Genomic DNA, 22222 nt, shown 5'->3' with positions numbered 1-22222 from the left:
CTTGCGTCCCAAGCAATGACATAAGTATTTACATTGGCCTATGTGCTGCTGATGTAACACACAGATGACCAGATTGGTAAACCAGGCAGGCTAAAACACAAAACATAATGACTTAAATGCACAATACACACAAAAACACAGAGCAGCCCAAAAAAAGTATTTAAATGTGGGTTTTAGATGAAACTTTCATGATTGTATATTTATGATGGCTGATTACCAAGATAGTTTTTTTTTTCTTCAAATGTAGCCAAAACTGGACATTATTTTGAGACAAAAAGGAAAAACTAACATCTTAATGTCTGATTTACTTATAGTGTCTGATTTACTTATTTAGTATTATTCTTTTGACCATAAAGGATAATATGGGACAGCAAGGACTGAAGATTAATGATGAGCAAAAACTAAGGTTAAAGCGCCATCTGTTGGCCAAGACACAGCAACTAAATTATTGTCTATTAACAAGCACAACAACCAAAATCATCGCAAATGATAAATATCACTAATATCATGTAATCTCCAACTTAAAATGAATTTCAAAATACTGAGTAAAAGAAGAACTGCATGCTGATATATTCAGTGCACCGGTCTGATGCAACACAGTGTGATGTGAGGTAACGTGTTGCAGTGTGGGCTCTGACCTGGAGGGGGCGCTGGTTGGATGTTGACCGGAGTTGGTTTGACCACAGGCAGCACATTGGTCTGCAGGGGCTGGATGATGATTGTCTTGGCCTGCAGGGGAGCTGCTGCATGAGCCAAGGGCACAGCTGTAATCAGCGGCTTCGGCTGGATGGAAACCTTCGGGCCAATCTGAATCGGCCTCTTGATTGGCTGAGCTTGTTTGGCTGGTGTGTGTGTGTGTGTGCGCCAGGGGATGGGGGTGGAAGAAGTGAAATAACAATAAAAATTACACAATAGGATTTATGTAAATACAAGGAAAGGCTGATTCCAAGTTCAAGTGAGGAAATCTGCATTTTCTGTTAGAGGGTATTTTCATTCCAAGTCTTTTCTTATAAGAGACCACTACTGTCTCTCTTTCTTTGGTTGATCACATCCCAGAATTCTGCAAACCCAGAGTGTGGTGCAGAATTTCCCCTGGCTTTTGAACAAAGCATACAAATATAGATGACAGCTGAGCAAGCAGATGTGGTGGAGGCTGTCTTACCTCGTGTGGTCTGACTGGTCCTCTTCGAAGATTTCTTAGCTGGAGCAGATATTACAGAAGAGCTGCTGGACTCTGAGTGGACCGAAACAGGAGAGAGCTGCGACAGTGGAGACAGGGCCTCATCCTGGATGAGGGGCAGAGAAAACTTGTGTCTAACTAAATACTGGACCTCTTTTTGCTCGACATCAGCAGTACAAAAAAAGCAGGGTTGCAGTTCAGTGCCTACTAAAATGACATCTGAAATGCTCCTTTAATTAGTTTGACTTCTGCTGCTTGACACTGACTCTTAAAAATACACAGTACAGTACAGTGTCTTGTTTGCACAACATCCTGTTATTGTCATCCAAACAGGCTACTAATGAACACATTATGTGAGAGTATCTCAGAGAGATTTTGATGCTTGCCTACATTTGCATTCATCATGCAGTCATCAACAAACTTCACAAGAAAGTAAAACACACTATCTGATGAAATATGATTGTTGTCCTGTTTAACAAGGGTGAGAAGGTCAGTTTTTGCTGAAGCCAATAAAACTCTATGTATCACAATATATGTACAGTGCTGTGAGACACATCAGATAAAATATGGATTAAGTATACTATAATAAAGTCAATGTTCTAGGGCTGAAACGATTCATAGATTAAATCAATAAAATCGATTAATAAAATGCTTCGACACAAATTCTTTGCATCAATGCTTCGTTTAATCCATTTAACTATACAGCACAGTGTTTTGCACGGACATTTATTACTGTCGCACATCGCGCTTACGCTGTGAATACGACTTGATTATAATGGAGCTGCTTGCAAAGTGGAGGAAGAGAGAGAATGTAGCGAGGGAAAAAGAAGAAAGTGTCCAAAGTACGGGATTATTTCAAGCTAAAGAAAACAACAACTCTTATGTTACCGTCCGTCCACCGTAAAACGAAATTTATGTAGCCTCCACAATAGCATGATAGCATCTAACCAGAAAGCACCGGTGTTCTGCCAGCGGACACTGACATGGTAACAGTAACAGCAACTGTAGCATTTAACTGAAATCATGATTGATTGTTGAGTTGAAGCCAAAGTAAGCCGCAGTCTCCGGCTGAAAATGTGCACACGTGCGTTTGTTGTTCTCCTTTTTGGGCCGTGAGTTGTAACCTCACAGTGATGAGTTAACTGGGTGTCGGGGAGCTACACCTTTTTACTCCCCTCCAGCTCTCTCTGTAGCTCAGACGATCCCTGCTAGCTGCGTGTGCTATTCCATCCTTTCACTCATATTCTTTGTCTTTATAATTGGTATCTTTATAATAACAAACAGCTGTTTTGTGTGCAGGATTGCTCATTTCCCGTTTCACATTTCGTTGTTTTCTTGACAAAACATGGTTTGGAGACCAGCGTCGGGTGACACAGCTGCTGTCAGCTCCTGTAGTGTGTGTGTGTGTGTCCTTCACCGATCAGTCACGTAGTGTGAACGCCACAACGACTTCAAGACTGCCGTCATATGACTGCAAGTTGTGTGGACAGCACGGCCATCGGCCGACGCTGACAGTCGTGTAGTCTGCACGAGCCTTTAGTATAACTTGTATAGCACTCGGGTGATGTTTGTGTTTGTAAAGCAGCTGTCTAGTTGTTAGTCTGATGTTTGCTGTATGACACAGTATAAACGTGCACAGCTGAGGGGGGGGATGCGTCATTTAAGTACTTCTTAAACTACGCATCGATGAATCGTTGAAATAATCTGTCGAAGCTTCGAATACTAAATTCATCGTTAGCTGCAGCCTCTAGCAGACAAACGTGTCCTTGGATTCAGTCAGGGTGATTCAGTTAGCAGACAAATGTGTGCAGGTGGTAGTGGGGCCAGACGTAGATGCAACCCTTGTCCTTGTTTTGACACACTGCAAAAACATCTGCCTGCTAAATTATGCTAATGTGGCTGAAGTTGTCAGCACCTTTATTTAACGAGGGGGCGGGGCACAGCTCAGTCTGGCAGTAAATGTATTAGTGTGACAAGGTGTTTAAGGCTTTTGTTAATAAGTGTCTCAAGTGTGTATGTGGTGTCGCTATCCAAAAGCAAAGAGCAGCTGTCAATGTTTGGACACCATCTGGAAGAAACCAGCGCACACCAAAAGGGGCACATGCAAATACACACGACCAACAGCCGTGGTAAAATTTGCATTGGAAATACAAGTCAAACGCCGAAAACTGAGAAGGACAAAGAGTTGAGATAAGAGTAACTCACTAAGGAGTATGGGGACAGGGTTTCCACAGAGGCCGGAGAAGGGAGTGAGCTCAGAGTGTGGGCAGGTGACAGAGAGTCCATGCTCACCTCACCATCTGGGTACACAAGGACAAAGAAAAAACAGAAAAATGTGTCATATATGTACGCTTGTCAGCATAGGTGGATGTGATTTATTATTCCAGCATACTGGCACACATATACTCTTACACTACCACCCTTTCTATATCCTTTATTTATTTAGCATATACCACTGTGTCCCATAAACACACACTGATAAATAAGCTACACCTGCTGTCTTTGCAAACTAATCATAAAGCAGCCATGTAAACATTAAATAAACAAACGCAAGTCATCGCAGTTATATTAGGTAATAGTTTTCCACATTTTTGAAGAAACACAGAACCAGCAGTAAAGTAAAAAAGGTAGGAAATTTCAGAAAATAATAATAATCTTTAATTAAAAGTTATTTTCATTTCCTCAACAGTGGGGCATCAATTGTATATTACACTTAAAGCTGCATGCAGCAAAGCAATAACAGTGTACCTGAGAATATTCTGTCAAATTGAAACAGTATATCACATAAGTTACATCATATGAATGAAATGCGATAGCCATGTTCACACAAAGGTAAAAATGTGTTGCTGTACCTGTGCAGGTGCTGCTTGTGTCCACTTCATTCCACAACGGTATGTCGATATCAAAGTCCAGGTCTGGACCCTCACTGGCCTGAGAAACCAAACACAGACTTTTTAAACAAAAGGACCTCATCAGAATGCAGACTGTAAACAAAGGTAATGTCTGATCAACAATCGAAGCAATGTGCATATAATTACTGTATTCTTTTCTATTTCTTTCTGCCAAGTGCAGAAAACAGTTGTTATGTCACATACAGAAGGAGGAGAATTTAAAGTGTTCAAGAAACAGTCAATAAAACTCTTGCATATAGTATGGCTGACACCTTCACAACAAATGTGGGGTGTTGCTGTTCCCGTATCACATTTCCTTACATAGCATACTGCGCTACCATGTTTGCTACTGAGGCACCTCTATCTCCAGCTCTGCACCACTGTTAACAAGCATATCTCTTGCTTCTCACGATTCCTGTTGCACACGTTTCCTATAAGACTCTCACTTGACAAATTACTATTTGCATATTCAAAGGATGAGTTACTCACATAGCCACTATTCTGCAGGGCCTCAAGCAGCTCATCTGCATCTCCCAGGTTGTCCAGCTCATCAAACAGGCTGATGTCTGTGTAACAACAACAATACAATACATTCAACATAAACTTCCAAGTTCAACTGCTCTCAGTCCATTGTACAGTTTAAGTAAGATACTAATCATGCCTTTGGAAATTAAAATAATACAACTACAAAAGAGATTGACTTGCTCCACATTATTTCAGTCCATCTCCCAGTAGCAATGATAAGCAGTCATATAAGGCCTTTAATACTTTTATTTTTATGAACTGGCTAATAGGAAAAGTAAATAAATGCATTGTACCTAAATAGTTATATAACTGTAAGCAGTATAATGTATGAAGTGTTGATTTGTATCAGTGTAGTTTTTGTCATAATACAACATACACATTACGTACTTTTCCAAATATAGACAATGCACACTTACACTAATAACACAACAACCGAAATAATAAACACATCCACAAGCACAATCCAGCATGAAACCGGAACTCACAAAAACACAATCTTAATGAAACAAAATAAAATAGAATGTAAAACAAACAAAACTGAAACATTTGGCAGTAAAAGAACAGTTAAGGTTAACACAACTTATCTACTTTACAGGGGTCCATTATTATTATTATTATTATTATTATTATTATTTTTAATCACCTGCAGGATGTGGCTAGTTGCTATTTGTTACACAGTACAAAGAATGTTAACATTAGCATTCTTCTGTTTTGAAGTTATGAGCTAGCTGAGTTAGCTATATCTACAGATATATAGTCCCTGTTTCAGCGTATATACAGCCTATGGTGTAGACGAGGTAATGTCTTCTGCCATATAGCTGGTTATTAATTACATATCACCCAGGGTCTACAGGTTACATCATCTACGGCTAGCTAATGCTAACTGCATTAACTTGAAGCGATGGAAACGCATCAACCCCAGGCGTTAATAACTGTTTTCGAAACAGCAACCTTGTCATTACTTAGTATTTCAGTGGCAGCTTTCTTGGTTAACGTTATATCTCTTACCTCGACTGGTAATGTTAGCTAGCTGTAGCTACCTCTTCGTCCCTGTGTGCGACTTTCTAGAAAGTGTTGTTAGCCGACGCTTACCCCACTCTCCTCCCTGGTCGATGGAGATGATCCCGTTGTCACTATCCATCACAGAATATTGTTGGTGATTTCCGAAGTCTAACGTTACGTCGGATGACATCCTCGTTTGAATTCATTTAGTTAAGTGTCTCAGACGAACACGCTGGGATCAAGCGAAGGCTCACAGGACTGTTCATCTTCTAGCTGTTTGGTAGCAAACTTCCTGGTCGACGCTTAGATACACGTCTGACTTTGCCGAAAACCTACGGGTGCCACCGAGGGACCCGTGAAACAGAAAACGCAGGGGTGTTGTTAGAAATGTAAACTGGTGCCGCCTAACCAGGCCACAGGGCGGCAGGATAGTACTGCAGACTCTGCAGCATGGCGAGGAAGTGTGTCTATGTGCCTCGTAACGTTGACCTCTCCGTCAAAAGGATTATAATGGCACTGAGTTCATGACAGAACCGAGAGGAGGTCATTGAATCATGCTGAATAACGTGTGAATTAATAAGGCTAAGGTTGTTCAATAGTGAAATTATAATTCAGTGACATACATTGCACAATCCTCGCAAAGTTAATCAACTTTAAGTATCTTCAAGTATACCGTTCGCACATCCAAGGAATTTCACTCTGGTTTAAGTTTCTCTGTAACTAAGCACAAGTGCAAGAACAATTCAATTCAAAGGAAGATAAATATACAGGAATAGCCTACATTTTGAATGATTAATGTAATAGATTAATTACAAGAAGTAGGTCGATATGCATTTTGAATATATAGCGTGCTTAGATTCCTATTTGACAGTGATGGTGATATGTACATGTACTAAAAAACTGCTAGAAGTTGTGTTATTTTGAGTATCTTGTTGATCTGAGAGATGCAGGCTAAAGCGAAACTTTAAATTCAACTTATCTTCCTAAAGAACAATTCTAGTAATGTCGCATCAAGGGGTTGCACACATTACTGTGTACTAAAGCTTATTTCCCAGCACAAGAATTCACATTGGTGCTTAACTTTTAAACCAACATGGATGACAAGTCCTAAAAGCGCTATGAGTAAAATCATAACAGCTGCTGACCTCACCTGTCAGTTGTCCTATGTCCTTGGCAATTTGGCAAACTCCATCCACTAAGAATGGCCGTGAGTGACTGAAGGCTCTAGAAAAAGCTAACGATATGACCTTGAGTTAGGAATGTTTTGTTAAAATTCAAACATATCTTTCAGACAAACATGTCGTGACCATCAACAATACACAAAAGGTGACACAATAGGCTTTCACTATGCAGTATTTCCCATAGTACAACACATAGTTTCAATTCAGGTGACTGTTGTGTGTATTCTCCTCATTCATCTAGTTAGTACAACGTCTGGTTGAACTGAAACTCTCCACTGGACTGTAGTTGTACAGATTTCAACACCATCCTGAGGGACTTTGTCAGTACTCCTTGCTGGTTTGTGGACCCAGGCATTTAAACCTCTTTAGTCTATTCACACGCTGATGTCACATGTCATGAGGCCACATGGCAGTCATGTGAGAGCTGTCAGAGTCACATAAATAAATAAATTAACTTCTACATATTTCTAATGTAGCCTCCATAAAAATAAATTTCCATTGCATAGATTGATTGGTTTGGTAGTATTTCTAATGTTAGTCTGCCTGGCGAAGATAGTTTGGCTGTCTGCTGTCCTTTCAGTGCCACAGTCCTCAAGGTGCTGGAGGGACAGATGGTTCTGAGGACAGTGAGGGCCCCAACGCATGGACAGACGGGTGGATACTTCCATAATGCTTATGTGCTACTTCCGTGTCAATTCTGGTGTGAATTATACTTAAGTGTCATGACAGGAAGTTCCAGCGTCTGGCTTTGAACCCCTCTAAGCCTATAGAGTGTGAGGACAAAGACTGTGTGAAACAGAATTTTGGTTATCCATCATCCATGACCCTTGTTCTATGAGGAAGTAAGTTGGTAAAATGTATTTATATAACAGCTTTACAACACTAGTGTTTCATAGTGTCACTGTTTAATTTCTCTGAAAATTGTTTTATTGTTTCTTTTGCAAAGTACCTTATATTATTGGTTAATTTTATTCTACAGTATTCCTTTTTTGACTGTTGCTTTCTGGAGATAGGCATAAACACATTTCACAACGTTGCACTCTGTATGATTGTATGTGACAAATAAATGTGATTTTAGTTGATTCAATAGATTAAAAAGACAGACAACAGTAATACATGGACAGAAAACAAAAAATCTAAAATAATTATTTCAGGAAAATACATGGAAAATGCACGTGAAAACCTTTACATAGTGCCTTCAGTGGCTGCGGAAGAGATTTTTGTAAATCTGAAAAAAACAAAAGAATATTAACAGAAACCTTGCGTTACAAACTAGGCATGTAGTTTGAAAGATAGTTTGTCAGGCAAGGACACCATACATTTGCTGTTGCGGTTGTGATTTGTAATTATGGGTAGGATACAGATTTTTTAAAATGTAAAATACATTTTTGATTCGCAAGTCAACCAATGATATTGAAGTGCAATTGCTAAATTGCTGGAGTGTCTTTCAAAATCAGGGGATTTCAAGTAACTGTCATCAAAGCAGTCTGTAAAAGAATCTCTTCTGTGTCATGGCGCAGAATAAATAAGCCTTTATATTGGTGTTTGGTGACCCTGTCCTGATTGGGTGAATTTGTATCTGAATCATTTGAATCACTGAATGCAAATGTCACTGCACCTATTGATCCAATTCTTTTAGTGCCTGTGCAGAGTATTTTCAAACTGCTGCAACTGATGGTCACACACATACATGTCCTGTATGTCCATATTATACGTTTGGACAAAAGCCATGTCAGTTTCATGTTGCATGCATTCCAAAAAGCCGCTTATTATTCAACGTCTCATCAGGCCTCAGCTCATCAGAAAGATGTGCATGCTCGCTCTGTAACAGAATAAACCTACTCATACGGAGTATGTTCTTAGACTTCGGTTGTGATTTTTAAATGGCACGGGCACAGTAGTAATGTGTGCTAAAAAACAGTAGCTGCATAGGCCTAATCCCTCCTGGGCATTTCAGGTCGTACTGAGATTAACATGAGGTCCCTGCTGGATTGTTTGAGCTCCATTCTGACAGAACAAACCCCTAGTCTGTCTTAACTTATTACAGCAAGGTAAAGACTAACATTGTGGTCAACCATCTGTCTGGAGTCTATGCTCCACCTATAACATAAATCCTAATCAACTAAGGTAAGCAATCTCACTTCATGAATCACTGCTAAAGTCCAGTATACCTACTGTTTATATGCTCTGCTAACGTGAAAGTGTCACTATGCATATTGTTGAAATCAAAGGTTGCCTTGTACCTCTAAATGTCAAATTCTCTTGACAGATCTTAATAATGTAAGCCATGTGTTTGCCTACATCACGTGTGATGATGACAATAATGCAACCGTGTCTGATTGGAGTGTTGTGGTAATGTCATGGACGGCGTCTTTACTCTGTGGGCAGTTCAGGGATCATCATATTGATTGTGTGTGAAGCCCCTTTAGACCCAGACACATAAAGCAGACTAACAGGTTAACTTGATAATGTTGGCAGGGCTATGGTGACATTGCTGTTGAAGCTGCTACAATGTGTCTCATCTTTTGTCTGAAGTATGAAGTCTATTTTGATGGTTTGTTAAACTATTCAACACATCAGAACATTTTGATCATAATTTAGATACATTTCTCATTTGTGTTTGTCTCACCCTGGAATACAAATCCTAGAGTTGTGAAGCAGACTTAATATAATCTGGGCATGACGCTGACACATTGTAAGTGACCTCAAGGCTGATAATGTTACAGTATTTTGGGATGATTATTCAAGCTTTAGGGTGGTATTTATATGAAAACAGTAAGGGAACAATGTGAATAATAATGTGCCTATTTTATGCATGGCAGGATGTGTGTCCAGCATGTATAGGCAAAAAAAAAATTCCTATCTCCCTCTCCCTTCCCAAACATGGAAGAGTTGAATTTCACTCTGTTGTGCCTCCCGGCTCCCTGACAGTCAAGATAGTGGTGAAGGTAAAAAAACAGGGATTTATTTATCGCATATCATGCCTGATTTCAGTGGATCATAACGTTACATAGATAATAATAAAGTCAAAGAATTATACCATTTTCCATATTTAACAGATTAAAATCATACCAGATAATCATGTCATGATAAACAAAATCTCAAAATGTAATTTCCGATCATGTTATCTCAGTATATTGCGGAGCTCTACAAACTTACAAGATGTTAGTTCATTGATCGGCCATCAGATCACTTAGAACAAAGCAATTGGAGCCCAATGTAAGCATTTAAACAGAGTTTGGGTGGCTATGCTCTCTGCCTCTTGTTATCTGTAGTCGTCATAGCTAAAGATGATAAATTTGTACCTGTACATTAGAGAGTAGAAATAAGATAAAAAAAAGCACACCGTCATTCACTAGAATCAAATTATCTTTCACAAATATCTGCTCTTGCTCAGAAATTCTGCCACTTCAATCCAGCAATTGATATCTGTATGGCTGCTGCAAAAACAAAAAGTTAAATTTGGTTTGCAGGATGTAGAGCAGCTACCCAGAGTCTGCGATAAGTAACAAACTACATTTTCAACAATACTAATGAGTAACAATCACATCATAGCAGCTAAACTCCTTGATGGACAAACTGTCATAAAACTATTAAGCATCATATAAATGACCATGTCTGTGATTTTGATTGCATTTCTTAGAAAATTAGTTGTGTTTTGTGTATCGGTAATGTTGATTCTTGGCCTCTTTTGGAGAGGAAAATTTAATCCTAGTGGGTTATTAACTAAAATGAAGACCTCAAACCAAGACACAGCTGTCATAGACAATGACCAAAGACAAAAAGCCCCATGCTAATTATCAGACAATATAAACCAAATTAGGCAGAAAAGAGGAGAAACAAAAGGTGGTGTTATGTATAAGATACATGGCTTTTCATTAGTATCCATCAACATACAAATGCATGTAAATTTGGCAGAGGCCTGTTAGTGTGTCAGCTTAAGTCACTTTAATGGATAGACAGCCTGTTTTCAATCAGGCGTTCCATGTCTACAAGATTTATCTTTCTGCAGAGGAAAATAAACAGTGTTCATCTATCGCTGTAGATGCTTGAATAATGTCATGCTTCTTTAATTTTTGTTTTAAATGTGCACTGATGTTTTTGAGAAATACTTAAAGTAGTTGAAATGCATTAACTACTTCCTTCCCATATAGCCATGCAAGTCTGAATAATTTGCTGGTGAACCCCTAACCTAACAGTTAAAAGGAGCGAGAGAGAGGTGGAGAACGAGCTTCTCCTAAGCAAAGAGAAAACCCTTTGCAGAAGGGAGTTCGAGCTACATTTCATCTTTTGTGTCCCAGATTGATGACCTATGAGATGGATGATGTTCTGTAGTGCTGTGTGGCATTGTCTTATCCTGGCCGACACAAAGCGGGAGAACACTTATCATCTCAGGGTTATGTATGGAGCAGGGGGCAGGGGTTGTCAGACTAGTGAAGAGGGTCCAGGAGAGTGGGGGGTGGCAAGGGTCCCCCCCGATAAAGCGTGAGGGAGGTGGGCTAATGACAGCAGAGGCAGATGGAGAGAGCCATCTCCCATGACGACGCACCAGAACCTCCATCCTGAAGCCAGAGAAGGACGGATACAGAAAATGTTGGAGAGAAATAGAGCAAGGGGGCCATAAAGACAGGGAGAGAGTGAAAAACGATTTGGTGTTTGTATTTGTGTTTCAATCTACGCATTAATGTGTTTGTGTTCTTTGTATGAATGCACGTGACAAGTTCTTTTAAGGTGACATTTAACAGATGGTTTATTGCTCAAGTTTGTGTTGGCCTTTTAGCTAAACTGAGACCTGCTAGCAGGTGGCCCAGGTTTGTTGAGCTTGGTTTAGGATTAGGCTTTAGGACATTGTTTGGTGGGGAATGGTGGTGTGAATACAAAGGGATTAGTGCAAAGGGTTCACTGACTGACTTTGTATGTGTGTGTGTGTGTGTCTGTGTGTGTCTGTGTGTGTGTGTGTGTGTGTGTGTGTGTGTGTTTGTATGTGTGTGTGTAGTGGAGGGGAGGCAGGTATCTGAAGTTGATGGATGGATTGGATAACCAACAAAATATGAAACTATGTGGTAGAACAAAAAAAAAGAAATTACAGGGTCACTTTAGCTAGGAAAGATTCATGATGTACTGACATTTTTAAACAGTCAAAAAAAGAAAGAAAAAAAGCCTAAACTGTAAAAAGTTGAATAAAAAAAATCAGAATAGCCTCAATTCATGAAAAGAGGAAAACACATAGTTCCCACGTTCCCCTAATGCACCGAAGGGGGTGGGGGGGCTACCAAAATCATCTCAATGCCCTGGACCATGTGCCACCATTAGGAGCACACAAAGAGAGATCTGACAAATGGCCATTTTAATGTCCCTCTTTGACTTTAATGAATTTATACGTTATCTGGCCCTAGTGGAGGCTGCGGCGGAGGGGATGGCGCGAGGCCATAACAAATGAAAAGCTCTGATTAGTGTAGAATGAGCTGAGAAAAAACGCCATTCATCTTGGTTAGCATCCTCCTGTGCTCTTTTATGGGTCGCTGTTACAAGGACGGTGGAGCCGGGGGTGCTTGTCCCATTAGCGGGCCAGCCCAATGGCCCGCTGAGTGGTCAGCGGCCCGGCGTTGACGGAGCGTCTGCCCGCTCCGCAGTTCAACACTGTGAATGCCTCAGTGCGGCTTGACTCCTGAATAACCTTCTGAGGTACCGGGAGCTTCACCCTTACATGACCCCGCACTCTGAAGAGGGGTGTGGGGGGACTCCGGGGGGTTCCCAGACCAGGACTCACACCAGCGATAGGTAAACACGGAGAGATCCCCTCAGAGAAACACTGCAGGAGAATAAAAACAGTGTTTTACATATGACATGGAATCAGGATGTTATAGATTCAGTAGACTTTAAGCGACGTCCAGTTATGCAATTAGAGTATATAATGCAGATAAACAAGGATGATTTCGGGAGCTAAGTAAAATTACAGGACAGTTAAAATAAAGGCAAATATTGCGGTAGACATTAAAAGTAGGCTAGGTCATAATCAGTGTCTGCCATGCCCAGCTGTATAAACTGCTCAAAATAACCAGAACAACAGAACATGCCTGTTTAATTATTTCTAAATTGGTAGCCATATGTTGTCCGATTGTATGGCATTACTAGCTGCAGTTGTTTTTAATGGGCCTAAAGAGGCAGAACTGAGATTTTTAAGATTAGCCTGTGTAGAAAAGCATTTGGGGGGGGGGCTGTAAAACGCCACCGTCTCTTTCTTTCCTTATTGCCGTGATTCTGGAATATAACATTTTACTGTGAAAATATTGCAACACCGAGTCACTGCAGGAGAGATGTTTCGTCATGATCGTGTTGGGGCTTGATATCGACCACTGTTGTCATTGGGAGAAGCCCTGTTTTGCCGCCGCCCCCCCCTCGCTGGGCCCCCGTGTAGAGCCGCCTTGCAGAGTTGAGTCGGGCTGGGAGAGGAATGCGCTGGGATGCGGAGCAGCACCGACTCTAGGAAATCGACGCAACAACTCGCACAGCATGGACAGTAATGATCCGTATATACACCTCAGTAAGTACGCCTCAACGATTATTCGGAGCCCAGTCTGCCTTGGTGTGTTCCTCACGCAGCTGCTGCATTTTGTTTTGACTTAGAGTAGAGTGCGTTTGTTTCATGGCGTCTTCTCTCCAGCCTGTGAGCTGTGCGCGAGAGCGTCCGCGTACTTTAACCACCGACTCCCGTCTATGAATCCGGTTGTTATGCTTCTGTCTTTGGTAATATTCGTTTCGCTACTGTGGCAATTGAAACGAAAGCTGTGGCCAATGCAAAAGTCAGATGATCGTGGTTGTGCCGGTCAGGCAAGGTCAGAGGTTGGCACTTTAATTGCGCTTATGTAATTTATGGCGCTTGTCGCGCGTCTCTTGCTAAACTGTTTGAGACAGAATCACAATTTATTGGTCTGGGATTGCCGTCAGGTCTAGAGAGAAATGCACGGAACAGCCTTGAGGAATGGCGGATTAGTAGGCTACTGATAAACAAACTTGCACCCCGTGGTAAAAACGAGCGTAGTGAGCCGCCCTGGTCAGTGCTGTGGCTCCATTCAGCGGAATGACAGCATGATGTGATTTTGCTCAGTAAAACTGAAATCTGGTCTGACTCATTGACTTTGCCGTTGAACCATCTGATAGCTGTTTTTTTTATTATTAATAGGGTTTTTTTTGTGACAGCCTAAAATCCACAGATAGAAGAATATGGCTTCTGTTTCTACTGTGGAGTTTGCAACATGTGGAATGCATAGACTACCTTAACATATCCTACTTACAGGCTTCCAAATAAGTGTGGCTCCCTGTTTTGTAAGCTAAACCTTCTTAAATTAGACTCTATCTGGAGAGTGAATCTTTTTTCAGCTTCCCTGAGTCACACACTATATGCATCATTTATCATGTGATGTTTTTTTTCTCTCCCTGAAAGATACACTCATTGTCACATCTCTGTGGTAGAAACATGACATGTGCTTCAAAAACAGTATTTTTTCTGGGGTAGGGTGGAGGGGTGTAAAAGAGTGGCATTACAAGGAAACAAATAAAAACTGTTGAAGACAAAATTTTGCAGCCCCTTTATGTTATCACAGATATCTCGGCACCATTTGGAGGGGCTGAAAACTGTTTCCATAATGAATGTGGCTCCCAGGGGAATGAGAGAGACATCTGGATGTTGGAGCTTGTAGAGGGAAGCCCATGGTTGTACAGAAGAAACAGAGCAGCCCCCCTCTTGAGCTACATAGTCTTTATTCTCTGTCTTTAAAAACGTACTCTGATCAAACAGACTAGTGGCATCCTGATTTTCGCAGATCAGACTGTTTTTGATCTGTCATCGTTAAGTATGAGATATTTCAGTCATGTAGTCCACTGCTTATACTGTGTGCCTGCTGTTACAGCTACATAAAACTGTCTGTTTTTTATATTTTGTAACATTTTCATTTATAGAGTTTATTTGCAACTTTGGTTATAACTGGTTTATTGGCGAGTTACCATAAAAAACTGCTCATCTCAAAGAATTTGATCAATTTTGGTTTCAGTGGAGAGTTTTGTTGTCCCATTATGGTTTGGGTTACATGCTGGACATTTCAACTTTTTGTGTTTTTAAACTGTAAACCAAAGAAAATATCAGCGATCAGTACTGGTCATAAAGCAGAATCATTTGAAGTATTTCTCTTTAAAAGCATACAGAAAGTTAGTAGTAAAGCCACTGAGCTGTGGCGGGAAGATCATCTTAAGGAAGAGCTGTACTTGTTTTATGTGTTGACTCACAACTATGATTTATTATATATTTTAGCATCCACAGCCCGCACACCAAAACACATGTGAAAATAGGGCCATCACTCATTTCTTGAATGAGAGACAATCACTCTAAAATTAATTTTCTCCCTTTGGAATCTGTCATTAGTTTGCGGCCAATGCGAAGCAGTGTGAAGTCAAACTACAGTCTGCTGATTATGTGTGGATTGTTTCGTGATCCACTCAGCTTTTCCCAGACATGTTGTGTTTCAGCAGGTTTGATTCAGACCTGCCCGGGGCTTTAAGTGGAATCAGCATTTTTACCCCTCTCAGCACTTCAGCATATATTATTTTCCACATTTTTTCATCAGTGGAAGTGAATCTAGATGACGGGCACCCACTCGCTACTTTTGACAGTGACAACATATTTAGCTTGCAGTTCAGGGACGTCATGGCAGAGAGGCGGGAGAGTGAAGGGAGCAAAATAATGGGGAAGTGGTAGGGGTTGGAGAAAGAGGTCACCCTAGTTGATGTGAACTCTCATCACTTGCTAGGGGTCAATGATTCACCTCGCGGTACACACACACATGCATAAATGTCACAGCTGCAAATATGTGGACTTCCTATATGCAGAGCTAATTGTAAAAAAATGTGCAAAGTGTGACCGTGATATCATGTGACTTAAAGAATGCGGGTGGTACTATTTGACTAGGACGTCCCAGCAGTATTAAACCTGCTCTCTGATGGCAGATTCATGCACAGAGCAGTCCCCACCCACTTCTGCAGAGTTAAATAAACCACACAGGTAGAGGGTGTGGCTCTCTGCAGGTATTTGCTCAAGAATTCTGTAGCTTGAGACCTGCCAGTGCCGACACATGCATTAACACACAACACATACAATAGGTTTATCCCTAGGCACTTTTGATTGAGTGTGTGTATTTATGTGTCAGTGTAAACAAGTCTGCTTGTTTTGACTGTGTATGTGTGTAGGAGTGGGTGCAAATTGTGAGAACAGGATGAGGGAAAAGAAGGGGCGAAAGGAGGCCATTCTCTGGGCTAATTGCCAGTAATTAGTCATTAGTGAAGAAGGTCAAAGTCTTGATTTAATTCCAGCTTTAATCAAGCAGAGAACCTTGAAAGGCCATGTGCTTCAGCAGTGTTAGATTAGAATAGAACAGAATAGACCAGACATCTTTATTGTCCACTCACGTGGAAATTTGTCTTTGGCTTCACAGACACACATACAGTTAAAAACGTCGCAGACATAAAAACTTGCTCTGCCATGTGCTATAATACATGAGTTCAACACAATAAATAAGTAGGATGGACGCACATGGATGCACACTAACTCTAGTTTTCCATGCACTGAACATTATGTATTAACCATCCCTCTGATCTACTGTAGCTGCTGCTCCCAGGTGAAAAAAAGTGAGTGTATAGTCAGTGGTGGAAGAAGTATTTGGATCATTAGGGTTAACTAATACCATAGTAAAAATAATACTGTACAACAAGTAAAAGTCCTGCATTCAAAATGTTCACAACAAAATCTAGCTCTGTTATTATATTGTTAAGTTGTTACTATAGATGCATTTACCATTTAAGCAGTACATTAATGTTGTAGGTAGTGGAAGTGGAACAAATTTTAATTCCCTCACTTATTGTTGGATGGTTTAAGCTAGGGCTGGGCGATATGGCCAAAAACAATAAATGTCAAATTATTTCTTTCAAGTTAAAAGGCTGATGTTTGCTACTAAGTATTCTTTATGGTCAGAACACAAAAAACACTTGCTAAACAGCGGATAGCTTCACAAATCTGAGGTAGAACATTCAAAACAATTCAAATTTGCATGAGTAAAATAAGTTAAAAAAATGTAGTCCCTTTTCCTCAACAAAATAAATACGTTAATAGAAAAATTAATTGCTGATTCATTCATGATTCAAATGAATTAAATCGAACATTTATTTAACGTTTGTTATATTTTTATTGAGGACAATTATATCGCAGTAATTATTATTATCGCTATATTGCCCAGCCCTAGTTTAACTTACTAATATAAATTTATAAACAGATCATGGGTTTTATATGTAAACCTCAAAATTGTGTCTAGTTTAACAATGTCCTGTAATACACTCAGATAGTGCTGAAATGATTAGTTTTTTATCAATCAATTAATCAATCGGTCGAGCAATAGAAAATTAATCTTCAACTATTTTTTCAGAGTGAGTATCTGAAGTAAAAGTGGCATTTTTCAGTATTTTCTGACATTTTATAAACTAAACAATTAGTCACTTCATCATACAAACAATCAACAGACTAATCATGAAGGAAAACAATTGTTTGTTGCACCCTTATACCCCAGGATTAGACAGTTTAAGCACCATGCAGCTCATTAACACCATACATGAATACAAATTGAATTGATGAGGGGAGAGTTATGGTTCAGTTGAAGTTGGTTTTCCTGAGCCAAAGAGTTCTTCATAGTACTTTGTGTCCCACAGGAGCACCAATGGCAGCAACAGGTAACAGCTAAGTGCATTAGATCTCATTAAAGCTCTCCATTGAGAGAGATGTGAAGAACATGTTGAAAACCTCGCTTGGCTTTTTTGAGTGCTCCAAGTGCCATTTTAGTGCACTACTGCTTTCTCACATCCACAAATGTAATGTGTACACATTAATACATAAGTACACATTGCTGTTTCCCTTTTTCTACCTTTCACTAATTTCTTTTTCCACTGCCATTTCCTTCAAATGTCCACCCAACCAAGTGTGCTGCGTGATAATGTCCTTCCAAAATCAATGTTAACCAGGAGAGGAGGACATAAAGAGAAAACTGTCTCCTCTTGAGATCAGTTTAGTAGTCAAGCCTATAAAATTAGATTATTAGAAGTTCAGATTAAACATTTTACGAGTGGATCCTAAATTTAGGGTTGCCAATTATCCTCCTAAACGATACATCTATGAATGATAATTATGGCTCTCAGGGTTAATTTGGCGTATTTTATGTGGGCCATGACACACTATTATAACACAGCATGCATTCAAGAAGGACTGTGTTATTTTAGCTTCTCCCTGTGGGATTTGTTAAGTCTGAAAGAAAGGTGTCTCTTCTTCTTCTCTGTCTTCCCTTCTTCGTGTGTCAAGCAGAGTTTCTTGCCAGGTTACTGTCATTGAGGGAATTTGGTTACTGGTGGCTATCCTTCCAGCACCGTATAGACATTTGATCCAGCCACATGCAGGTGCACTGCACAAGAAAACTCTGTTGAGTCATGTAAGTAAAATAGATGCACACATGGGGGAAGGCTTCTCAAGTTTGTAGCGCTATCTTTCAATGCAGCTTGAAGGGTAGAACTGGGTGAACATTTGATAGGGTGGCAGGATAAATTAAAAGGAGCAGCTGCAGACTCAAACCAGTGCCAATTTCACATTTATTGGCTAGGGCTATTATCGGATGGTAGTGATATGACATACTTCCATGGCCAAGCAAGCATGCTGCCTCTGTCATTAATGAACAAACTTAACTCTTACTTAACTCTCACTTTTTGCAGGCTGACTTCAGAGCAGTATGTTTCACTAAAATCATTTTATTATGCTACTGTTTTAGAATCCCTGCTCCGATAGATTAAGTCTTAAGGTCAAACTAAAGATTGAATCCACCCCTGCATGGGGTTTTGTAGTTTATTTTGGTTCCCTTAAGGTTTGTCATGTATTGTTCCTCATTGCCTTTAAGGTATATTTTTGGCCTGTGTACTTACATCTGGGTTTTCGCTTTGCTATGTGTTTGCTTGACCATCCTAGAGCACTGAAAAACACTGACTTCCTGGAATGATTTAACACTTGTTAAACACACAAACATACTAACAATGTGCACACAGGCAACGCCACATGCCTGCATGCTGGCATGTAGTTATTTCTTGGCATTATAAGGGGAATGAAACATGTTTAGAGGGAGATAGAAGAGAGAATTCTTAAGGCCCGGGCTTTGTATTTTCACTTCCACTCTCAACACTCACATCCCATTTATACCACTCACATGTTAGACAGAAAGTCTGATCTAAATTTCAGCAAAAGAGAACTAAATGAGGAAATCTTTGAAAAAAATATTTAATTGACACATAAAAACCTCTGTGGACTACTGGAACATCAGTGTCATACTGTCTTCCCATGCTCTCCAGTCTTGACCCCTTTTATGAGAGAGTAATCAGAAACTTCTGGTTGTACTGTACTCTTAAATGTGACCCTCTCCTCCACCCCCACCCCCCCTCCCAACATGTTAGACACACTGTTCTGCCTCTACAACAGGTGTTGCCGTAGAAATAGTTTTACCAACACTGAGAGACAGAGAGAGAGAGACGAGATGAGTGGGTGGTAGGAGAGCTGATCTGTGCAGCAATCGGGCAGCACACAGTTCCTGTGGGATTGATCTCTGGGGAAGGATAATCTGGGTAATCCTATAACCGGTGCCGGTGGACTCCACCTCTTTTGTCCCCCTGCCCCCTCTCCATGTCGACCCTTCTGTTCCTGTTCTCTTCCAAAAAGTGATTGATTTTCGCAGTATACGCATCATTTTTTATTCTGTCATCAAGCCAACAATTGAGTCTGAATCCTGGTCTTGAGCGACTGGCGTCCTGCCAGGCATGTGGCAGACTGTGGCATCACCTGCAACTGGAGGCAGCCGTGGGATGGAGATAGGTTATGGCCATTGTGAGTAGCTGGGTTTTGTCTTGCCTTTGTGTGTGTGTGTGTGTGTGTGTGTGTGTGTGTGTGTGTTGGAAAACAGCCCTGGGATTGTATGTGGTGGAAGATAAGATGTTGCCTGTCTGCACCTCTGTTGCCATGTGATTTTTCACGAAAGTGAAGCTCGAGCACTGGAAGATAATTACATTACAATAAAGCCTCTAATCCATATGCACACTTTGAACAAGTTATTATGAATTATTTTTCTAGCGGGTGAAACCTGCAACTAGCGGGGCAAATTCATTTGCGGAACAATTTTTATTTAGACATATATTTTATTTTTATTGTAGGCATTTGATGTGGACAGCAAAGTAAGAATTTCAGTGTACAGGGAAACCTGAAACTTGAAATATTTTGAATCTTTGAATCTTGAATCTTGGTTTTCCATGAATTATATATGATCCTCCCTGTGATACTTTTGTTACAATTTCCAGAGGACTATAGTTTGCTAGGGATTATATCTTGAAATCGAAATTTAATCACCTTATTCTACTGCAACAGCAGTTCTTGCCTTTAAAATCATTGGATCATTTTAACCTCTTGTGACTAGTATAAGGCTTTGCTGTTGCACGTTACAATCGAAGGTTTGTGACTCACTTGAGCTCTCTGATGTGGTCAGTGGGGATGCCACTCAACTTAAAAGGACGCTTTCAGCTCTCATTCCCTTGTCCTTCACTATCTGTTTATCTCACAACACTTGTCCCTTCCTATTAGCCCTCTCCGTCGTGCTGTCTCTCTCTGTTTGTGCCTGCTGCCTGTCACCCTGCATCCTTCTATCAACACTCACTCTGATGAGGGGTTTTCCCTTGAATCTGAAGGAATTACTCATTAAAACAACTGGGCTATGGTTTAATAAAAGCTAGAAGATAATACAAGTTTACACACATGTTTAAAGCGCATTATACGTTTCTCTGTTGATTTTTTATGTTCCAGCCAGTATTTTCAGCTTATACCTTTTAAGGTTTTTTTAAGTATAAAATCAACTTTGCAGAGACTTGACATTTAAGAGCTATATTATTAAAAAACAAAGCTTGAGGACAAAAAATATAAATATTTTTGCAAATAAAAATTGCAAATATTGCAATTTTGGTTATATTTCAAGCAAATTTTGACTCCCTGTGAGTTGATTTTCAGGTGGTCGTAGAAAGTAAGAAGTCAATGGAAAACTACAGTAGTATAACATTCTCTCTCTCTGTCTCTCTCTCTCTCTCTCTCTCTCTCTCTCTCTTTCTATATATATATATATATATATATATTAGGGCTGACCCCAAATAGTCGAAGATTCGATGCTTTGATGTGCTCAACATCTGACTTTACATAGAACTACCAGTTTTCTCCCAATAAGTTAATGTACAGCCTATTACAATACATATGTGATGTGCTCAACATCTGACTTTACATAGAACTACCAGTTTTCTCCCAATAAGTTAATGTACAGCCTATTACAATACACATTTCAATGTTTAATGCTGTAAATAAATCCAAAATTGTAACCCTAACCCTGGGTCGTGAGTGTGTATGTGTGGGCGTAGCGTGTATATGAGTAGTGGCAGGAGGAACACTTGCTGAAGAGACGGAGCCCCAGCTTCACCAGTGTTGTGCCGAGTTGTCTGCACCTTGCGGGACTTTTGGGTAATTTATCACCGTTGATGAACCACAGAAAGAATATTATATCGTTTTTAAACAGCCGCTACTTGAAATAGACGGCAAAAACTCTGCACAAGATGGTGAATGGCAGGGGTGAGAGAGAGAGAGATCAACAATAAGCCTCAGTTTAGCTTCGGCTCACAATCACGGTGCACAAAAACACACATGATTCAACTATCAGTCGACTATAGGCAGGATTTGATGATTCTGATTCGACTATGTAAATACTTAGTCGGGGATAGCCCTAATATATGTGTGTGTGTATGTATATATATGTATATATATGAATATCAGTTATTAATTATTTGGTTTATTACCAAATACTTGCAAAACTAATGGCATTCCTATCAGCCTCAGCTGAATGTTTAGTGCTAAGGGCTCTGTGTTAAATTAATTAATTAATTGGTGAGCGTGATAAATATCCCTGCTATACATCAACATGTCGGCATTGTGTTTGTGACCATGCTAGCATTCCGACTTACAGCCTCACATAGCTGTTAGTGTGTTTGTAGATTCGTAAGTCTTGTTAGTACCTTAATCAGTAGCCAGCTTTCCATCCAAATGTAGCAAAAATTTTATCCACTATCATAATACAAATATTAGGAGTTGGTCCATCAGGATAAACAGTAGGTGTTTAAGTCACAAACTTGTGACTTGTGTGTGATATACAAGTCTGTATCAATTGCACTTTGCTGTATTTTGCTTTTATCAATACACCAACTCTTCCACTCCTGCCCAGCTAAAACCTTTTTTGCCTCATTTCAAGTTTTCTGTGTGCATAATGTGCAAATGTTCATAAACATAAGTGGAT

The 22222-nt window shown here is 40.1% G+C and overlaps 3 protein-coding genes across 5 annotated transcripts in view; 2 read left to right on the top strand and 1 right to left on the bottom strand.

The window, feature by feature from the left end:
* The window catches only part of atf6 (activating transcription factor 6), a 33439-nt gene extending 27497 nt beyond the window's left edge, over positions 1-5942 (bottom strand). Inside the window, exons 1-6 of one of the 2 annotated variants that reach the window (XM_046049061.1) lie at positions 5689-5942; positions 4561-4637; positions 4033-4111; positions 3386-3480; positions 1163-1286; positions 639-842 (exon numbers count right to left, since the gene is read on the bottom strand). In XM_046049061.1, the coding sequence (XP_045905017.1) occupies positions 639-842; positions 1163-1286; positions 3386-3480; positions 4033-4111; positions 4561-4637; positions 5689-5788 (679 nt within the window). In that variant the 5' untranslated portion in view covers positions 5789-5942. Of the gene's footprint in view, positions 1-638; positions 843-1162; positions 1287-3385; positions 3481-4032; positions 4112-4560; positions 4638-5604 lie in introns of both variants that reach the window. The other variant, XM_046049062.1, reaches the window with a different exon arrangement.
* sema6bb (sema domain, transmembrane domain (TM), and cytoplasmic domain, (semaphorin) 6Bb) overlaps positions 1-22222 on the top strand; it is a 275790-nt gene that overhangs the window by 130110 nt on the left and 123458 nt on the right. The window lies entirely within an intron of this gene.
* The window catches only part of rxrgb (retinoid X receptor, gamma b), a 31738-nt gene continuing 22604 nt past the window's right edge, over positions 13089-22222 (top strand). For both annotated transcript variants that reach the window (XM_046049074.1, XM_046049073.1), the window contains exon 1: positions 13089-13323. In XM_046049074.1, coding sequence (XP_045905030.1) covers positions 13107-13323 — 217 coding nt within the window. In that variant the 5' untranslated portion in view covers positions 13089-13106. The remainder of the gene's footprint in view (positions 13324-22222) is intronic.

Source organism: Micropterus dolomieu, linkage group LG05, assembly GCF_021292245.1.
Source record: "Micropterus dolomieu isolate WLL.071019.BEF.003 ecotype Adirondacks linkage group LG05, ASM2129224v1, whole genome shotgun sequence".
Lineage (NCBI taxonomy): Eukaryota > Metazoa > Chordata > Actinopteri > Centrarchiformes > Centrarchidae > Micropterus > Micropterus dolomieu.
This window is presented reverse-complemented; position numbering and strand designations above follow the sequence as displayed.